This window comes from Dinoponera quadriceps, unplaced genomic scaffold, assembly GCF_001313825.1.
Source record: "Dinoponera quadriceps isolate SergipeBrazil2010 unplaced genomic scaffold, ASM131382v1 scaffold3289, whole genome shotgun sequence".
NCBI classification, from domain to species: domain Eukaryota; kingdom Metazoa; phylum Arthropoda; class Insecta; order Hymenoptera; family Formicidae; genus Dinoponera; species Dinoponera quadriceps.
The window spans coordinates 854,281-862,239 of record NW_014558238.1 but is presented as its reverse complement, the minus strand read 5'-3'; the positions used below and the strand labels follow the sequence as shown (position 1 = coordinate 862,239).

The following is a 7,959-nucleotide window of genomic DNA, read 5'->3' as shown; positions in this document are numbered from 1 at the left end:
GGGGTTGGAACACTGAGGACCGGGTGATCTCGGATCGGGGGGTGCGGGGTTTTGGAGAGGGCTGGGGACCTCTAATCGGAAGAGAGAGGTGGTGGCTTTCGCCGTGTGGTGTAATAGTCTCGAGATAATGACGATGCTTCGTACGTGTGTACGTGATGTGTGTGTGTGTGTGTGTGTGTCTTCGCCACTGAGCAGATTATTATACATCGGAGGTATAAAGTACCGACAAGGCGAGGCTCGATCACCCCGGTATCGATGTCTTGCCGTGCGAAAATCGTCCAATTGTTTCCCTCTCTTTCCCTATCTCCATGCCGTATCATTTCTCTCTCTCTCTCTCTCTCTCTCTCTCTGTGTCGTCGACGGTGACGATTTCACGGTGGAAAACAGCGCGCGTCGAGCTCGACGAATGAGCGCTTGCGTTCCGATCGGCTATAAGCTGGGCGTGATCCGTTAATCCTTCATAGGACGACACCAACGCGAGTCTCACTTACACGGGAAGCCTCGCGTTATCCCACGAATCCCCCGGCGTGTTATACGATTACATTTTAGGATCTCGAGGTAACAACGGTGCGGGAACGAAGACGGGATCGCGCGAGAAGAAGACAGAGGAAGATGCCGGTCACACACCGTCGGTAACGCGCGACGTCTCAATCGGCGCCCGGAAAGCGTGTCGGCCGCCGTCGTATGAAGGGTTAACTTAACCCCAAGTCGCCATCGATTCCGCCTCTAGAGCTCGACGCCCTTGACTTCGTTCTTGTCTCTCTCTCTCTCTTTCTCTCTCCTTCTTCTTCCCGTGGTTACAGCGCGTGCGACCAACATGTCGTACGACGCGCACCGTCGCGACGTTACAGGCTTAGACCACACGATTACGTTCGATTACGCGTCGATTGCGCGCGCCACACGGTCGCCGGTGCGATTACAATTCAATCGTACCGCGATTACCGCACACCCACTCGCGGCTCTGCGGACCGAATACGGCTCGCGGGTTTTACTTATTTGTCGCGTGTATCACGTAACGAATTGACATCACATATCGCGCGCGCGCGACGTTGTTGCTGAGCCCGGGAAGGGTTCCGCGATCGCGAGCATCGCGAGACTCCACGAGTCGACGTCTTCTACCCTTCGTCATCTATTCCCCGCCCCAGGTTCTGCAGCAGCTCGGTTAATCAGTCCGCTGTAGACTCGCGAAGTCGTTACCACGGCGGGAGAGCGTGGAGCGTTTAATAAAATCGTCACGTCTCAGGCGCGGGGCGATGCGCGACAGTCGCGATAAGGACATCCCCCGAAAAGTCCGGAGATTGTAACTCGAAGACGTCGCGCGGATATACACGACACCTACACCCTCCGTATGGCTAAATTTATTGCTGAAATTCCACGAGATTCCCCGTTTCGTCGCGAGCCGAGAGGAGTATCGTCACCGTTTTCGTCTTCTTCTTCTCTCTCTCTCTCTCTCTCGCTTCCGTCCTTTTGCTATCCCTTTCCCCTCGAAACACCGCGGAGTTTCCGTTCGAGAAACGCGAAAGCGCAGAACGAGTCCGCTCGTTGCAGTCTCGACGGACTCTCGCTGGCCTCGGACGATTGTCTTTCGACCCGTACAGAGAACGCGTATGAAACTAGGCGAAATACTCTAATCATCCACGGGGAATGCAAGTCGACACGCGACATTCCAACGAGGTCGGATCTTGAGATGGGAAGAGTCGTCTCGTGAGAGCTTTTCCGAAGAGCCAAGCTCGCCGGAATGACGTCGGTCTCTCGTCCCGGGAACCTCGCGTTCTTTCTCTCTCTTTCCGAGAACGTTACGCGAGAGACGCGCGCACGGCACCGTTGAGCGAGCGTCCATCTCCTCGGCGTCTAAAACCTGGGATTATCCGCGCGCTTCCGGAAGGCAACGTCGAAAATAGATACATCGCGGAAGGCCCGGTCGACGGCTCGCCGGTACCGGCGAGTCTCGCGCGCGCGGCCCCGCCCGCCGAAACACCCCCGAGCGCGATGCGCGTTTCTCTCTCTCTTTTTCTCCATTTCCCTCCCCCTTCCTCCGCGCCCGTGGGAACACGTCACTGTGAAAATACCGGAAGAATATCGCGTTATCGGACGGTTCTCCGCCCGAAAGCTCCGTTCTTCGTTCTCGATATTCCATTCTTCGAATGCTTGGAATGCGAGGGAGGGAGAGAAGAGAGGAGGGAGGGAGAGAGAGAGAGAGAGACGGAAGAACAGAGGTAGACGGATCTGGAATTGTCAGATCTTGTGGGATTTCTGGATCATGATTCACACATTGTGGGACACTTACGTCACCATGTTACCGGGACAAGCGAAGCCTGTCGCACGATGCTTATTTGTGTGCCCGATCGCGTCTTGGAAACACCGCGTTCTGATTGGTACGTTCCTCCGAAATCACGTGCAGAAGTCCCACGATTTCTGGTAGCTCCAAGGTGGATCCAAGACGGAGGAGGAAGAAGACGAGAACGAAAGTGTATCGGGGGTGTTCGCGGGGGGAGGCTCGTTAAGTACACGCACCCATACTCGAATACTCCACATTAGTGGCACATGCGAAAAATACATAGAAGTCAGAGAATGATGATGGAACAAGACGTATACCTCTCAGCCGACCTTCACGCGCGACATTGCTCTCTCTCTCTCTCTCTCTCTGTTAGTTTACACGTCACTACCCCGGTCCTCGTCATTATCGTCATCGTCGTCGTTTGTTCGTCTTTCGTTCGGTGTTTGTTACCTCTTATCTGTCAAACGCATCAAGCGCATACAAGGAGTCGCACTTTACTCCCCCAATTTCCTTCGTTCGCACACCTTTTCATACGTATTGTTTTCCATTACATCACTTTTGTATAATGCAATACTTTGTGTATACTATAAATATCACTCGCGAGTTTTGTTTTCCTTAAATGTTACGGTGTATGTATATAATTATATATATAATCTTCACACACACACACACACACACACATATATATATATATATATATATATATATATATATATATATGTATGTATGTATGTATGTATGTATTATATCACTAAAAGATATTACATACGGTATTGATCGTTTAAGTCATCGTTTGCAGGGATTAGACCCTTCTTACTCTTATCGTCCTTGCGCACCGCACTCGCTCGATCATAGACGCACTATCGCTACATTTCGTTCCTCGTCCGTACATCTCATCCAGACATCTCTCGCACCTCTCATCGAATATAGATATATATATTCGTTTTATGTATCCTATAGATTATCCGTTTATCGCGACCGCGCGCGCAAATCACGCGGCTCACGCAACCTTTGTATTATCGTGTAGTAATACTCGTAATAGTGTAGTTTAAAGTTTTGAGTTAACCACTTATTGCTCGAAATTTCCCACTCACATATTCCCTTCGCCATATTTCGGTCGCTTCCTGCAACGCCCCCGTACGTTAGTTTCGCCGACGATCTTTTTCCCATTCTCTCTCTCTCTCTCTCTCTCTCTCTCTCTCTCTCTCTCTCTCTTTCTCTCTCTCTCTTCTACGAAGAATAATTCCCGATTACTTTTAAGAAAAACAATAAAGAGAATCCGACGAGGAGTCCAGGCAGAGACTCATGAGATCATTTCAGCGATAATTGGCGTTAACGCAACAATCGCAGCCAGCACTTATGAACTACTGACGGAAAATAAAATAAAAAAATAGAGAAGCGCGACGCGCTCAGAAAATAAGTTAAGCTAATATCGCGATGCGACGCGACGATGTCCTTATGTTCGTGTCGAACAGAAACGTTAGAAACGTTACGCGATTATTATTATTATATTTGTAAGCGCGATTCAACTACAAGAAAACTTATATCTAGTGCAACTTCAAGTACGAGTATCTCAGCTAAGTGTCAAGTCACGTTACAAGTCACGTTTCAAGTCGCGCATGAAGTACAAGTGAGAACTACCAATACCGCCTTTACCGCACTAAAATGTCTAAATCAATGTCTCTCAATGAGTGTCGCGACTTTTCTTTTTTTTTCTCGATTAAATTAACCCTAGAAACCTAACGTAAGAAGTTATAGTAATGTTAAGAAAGTCTAAGATCTTAAGTCTTAGAGAACTAATCTTAGAAATATCTAATTATAATTTTAAAGATTCGGAAAAAATCGGATTTTTCAATTTTCCCATGGATTTTTTAAGCTTTCGAGCTAAAATTGAAAAAAAAGGTGGTTTTCTTAAACTATATATCTAATGCACGAACGTTACAATAATATACGAAAATCTAAGTAAATCTAAAATATATTATTAATGTACTATCAAAAAGTAATTCATTAGGAGAAATCCGTTGACGTACTGACGGACAAGGGAACTATCGCATATTTACATTTACAGAGAGAGAGAAAGAGAGAGAGAGAGAGAGAGAGACAGAGAGAGAGAGAGAGAGAGAGAAAGCAAGCTCGGCAAGACGGGGAAACAGCGCGGGCGATACACGGATGCGGTGATATCAATTGTCATCGCGGCGAAATCGATCGTCCTAAGGGTGTTGTTCTGTCTCCCTGACGTGTAACACATCCATATTCTCTTTTTCATAAATTCCCTTAATGCAGTACTTAGACTGACACGCGACTTAAGACCTAAAAATCTAATCAAATATTTCATGTGAGCCAATTCAATTTCACAGGTTCTACTATCCGTCCTTATGCGACCACAATCTCACTCTACAATTAAGTTTGCCTATATTTATAATGACGCAGTAATATCTTCTTAAGTGACTCTCTAGGTGTGTGTACTCGTGTATGTATGCCTATCGGTCTATTTTTCTCCCTTTCGTGCATGCGCGCCGAGGTCGCCGCGGGTCTCCCCGTTTCCTTATCGTTAAGTTATTCGCTTATAAATATGTGTGTGTGTGTGTATGTGTGTATATATATATACATATAATATATATAATATAATATTATATATAATATACATTTTTTCACGTATATTATGTATAATAATATTATACGGTATATATATATATATTTCCTGTGTGAGTGTGTAGGTTAATAATATCATCAGCTTAAGTAAAATGACTCTCTCTCTCTCTCTCTCTCTCTCTTTCTCTTTCTTTCTATATATTTCCGATGATTTTCTGTGCCGGTGATTCTCCGTAACGCATTCTCTCTCCTCTCGCTCTCTTTTCTTATTCTCTCTTTCTCTTCCCTATGAGAAGTTCGTTAAATTAATTTTACTCACTAATTTCCTCAGTGAAATGATGCCGACGCCGATTGCGCGCGGCATAAAATATCGCACGATTAATGCTATAGTATAATTGTTTACTTATGTACGACGTGAAACCCTTAACAGCTACGCGCAACCCTGACGTGCGCGCGAGTGAACGCCCACGCAGCGGGTCGCTGAAGTCTTATTTAACGCGATGGAGAGCGGAGAAATATTGTCTTCGATTATTTGAAGAAAAAAATATATATATATGTATATATATATATATGTATGTATGTATGTATGTATGTACGTACGTATGTAGGTGTGTACGTGGGTGTGTTTCATAATATACGTTACACAATATCTTATACGCATTATACATTGTCAACACGTATACACAATCACACGTGTCGTTTCAAGTGTGTTGTTTCGTGTTGTTGCATGTGACATCGCTCGCATACGCTTAACAAGAGAACCTTCCGCCTAGATGCCGCGCATAAGAGTCGAAGTGTAACGCGTGGATTGACCTGTTGCCTCTGGGGAAGGCGAGAGACGCGCGAGAGCTCGTCCCGAGAACGACGAGCGGAAGCGTCTGCTCGCGACGCGACGAGGAGGAGGAGGGCCGAAAGCATAACACCGTCGAGTCGTCATAGCTGTCGTCGTCCTTGTCGTCGTTGACGTCGTCGAGTCGTCACGATTATCGTCGTCATCGTCGTCGTTGTTCGTAATGAACGCGAGTCGGAGATAAACCTGGAGCCTGTGTTATTCAGCGAGCAGAAAATCAAGCGTTTTCGGCTGTTCGAAGTGCGACATACCTCTCTCCGAGAGTTCGTTTTTTGGCACTTGGTGACCCGTGGCAGCGGGTCCTGAGTCTTCCCAGTGCTATTGGTTTCGCATTTCGCGTACGATTCGCGCGGTCGTCTTCGTCGTCCTTCCGAATTCACGCTCCTCGGCGCGTCGGAGACCTTCCCGCTGATCCGACCGGGAACAGAGTACCGTACGATACTATTCTTTACAGCTGTACCCTCTGAACACGATCTGGCTGTTTCCCTCCCAGCTACGACGCAAGTGTTTGAATGTTTCCTAATTCATTCCACCAAGTGTTTAAGTATCTTCTTCAACTTAAGCGCGAGTGCAGCTATAAAGAGCAGACCTCGTTCGCGTCGGTGTCGGGGGAATGAACATCGCAAAGGTACAGGTATAACGAGGGATAAAGAGGGAGGAAACGTGGAGATTGTGTGTGAGAGAGAAAGAGAGAGAGAGAGAGAGAGCGCTCGCGGAACCAAGTCGTCATCTTCGACGTACGGGCCGCCCTCTCCTTTCTCGCAACGTTCCCTATTTTATTGCTTCGTGGCCGTGGGAAACGCGGCCGTGGCCGGGAACGACGAGAGAAGAAGAGGCCGGGCTTAGCGCGCCCGAGCGTATCGCGAAACGAGCGCAAAACGCTGTTCCGCTAATGGATCGCGTTAATTAATCGGTAATTAATGCTGGGCGCGGCGCGCCTTGGATGTGCCGCGCACGCATCTCTCTCTCTCTCTCTCTCTCTCTCTCTCTCTCTCTCCCTCCCTCCCTCCCACCCTCCCTCCCTCTATGTATACGTGTATATGTATGTACATTGTGTGTTCGATCCTAATACGTGATACTATAATAATACGCGTTAATCTAAGTAGGAACCAAGGATGTGCTAAAACGCAATAATGACTTGCAATGTTGTTGTAATGGGCGAAAAAAAAAGAAAACCGAAGGAAGAAAAACAGGGAGAAAAGTGGGAAAACAAAAAAAAGGGGGGAGGGGGTGAGCACGAGTCGCGCGAGGGCGAAGAAACAACGGGACTCGCCGAAAGCATTCATTATTAATGACACACAATTTCACGCATGGCGGACAAAGCGACGTGTACGCGTGTCCTCCCGCGTACCTCGCCATGCGGCAACGCCCGTGGGTATAAATTAAATAATAATAATAATAATAAACTGACAGCATGTGAGAAAAAAGTGGAGGACTCGAACGCAAGAAGTACGTGTGTGTCCGCTCGATATGTCCGTTAAGGGCGGCCCGGATACACGCGTGCAACCACACCTGCGACGACACCTTTTCCAAATCCTCTTCTTCTCCTTCGTAGAGTTCTCCTCTCTCCCCTCGTTCTTCGCGCGTTGTCTTCGTCCCGTTCTTCCTCGTACGTCACGAGAGAGATTTCTCGACGACCTATGCGTGAATCCGAAGATCCTTTCTCTCTTTCTTTCCAGTTCCTTTCTATTTCCGCATTGTATCTTTCTCTTTCCCTCTCTCTTCTCTTTCGTAACATTCGCATCATTCGAATGATCCCACTCGACGACGAAAGTGTNGGGGGGGGGGGGGGAGGGGAGGGCTCTCGCTCTCGCGACTTCTCGGTAACGAGACGAGACCAGAAGAATACTGGGTAAAAAGGACAATCGAAAACGTCAACGGTGAGAGGTGTGTGTGTGTGTGTGTGTGTGTATGTCCGCTTCGTCTGATGCTTACCATGTTGGTTATGTTCGCGATCGCTGTTGTCGTCGTTCTCCAGAGACAACGGCAGGTTTTCCTGGCGTGAAGTCGAAAAACTTGCCACGTTCTCTCCCTCTTTCTCTCTTTTTCTCTCTCGTCGTCGCGATCATTCTCTCCCTCTCTCTCTCTCTATCTATCTATCTATCTCTCTGGAACATATCCCTCTGTCTCTCCCTCTCTCTCTCTCTCTCTCTCTCTCGTATATAATATACATATATATGCATACATATCCGTGCACGGATCAGAGTCTCGCGGGTCTCTTACCGGGCGGGAGGGGGGG

At 47.6% G+C, this 7,959-nt stretch overlaps 1 protein-coding gene across 1 annotated transcript in view; it reads right to left on the bottom strand.

Moving 5' to 3' along the window:
* Window positions 1–6,813: 6,813 nt before the first annotated feature.
* Window positions 6,814–7,959, bottom strand: part of LOC106749686 (RNA-binding protein Musashi homolog Rbp6) — a 128,628-nt gene continuing 127,482 nt past the window's right edge. Inside the window, exon 5 of the mRNA XM_014629373.1 lies at window positions 6,814–6,840. Coding sequence (XP_014484859.1) covers window positions 6,814–6,840 — 27 coding nt within the window. The remainder of the gene's footprint in view (window positions 6,841–7,959) is intronic.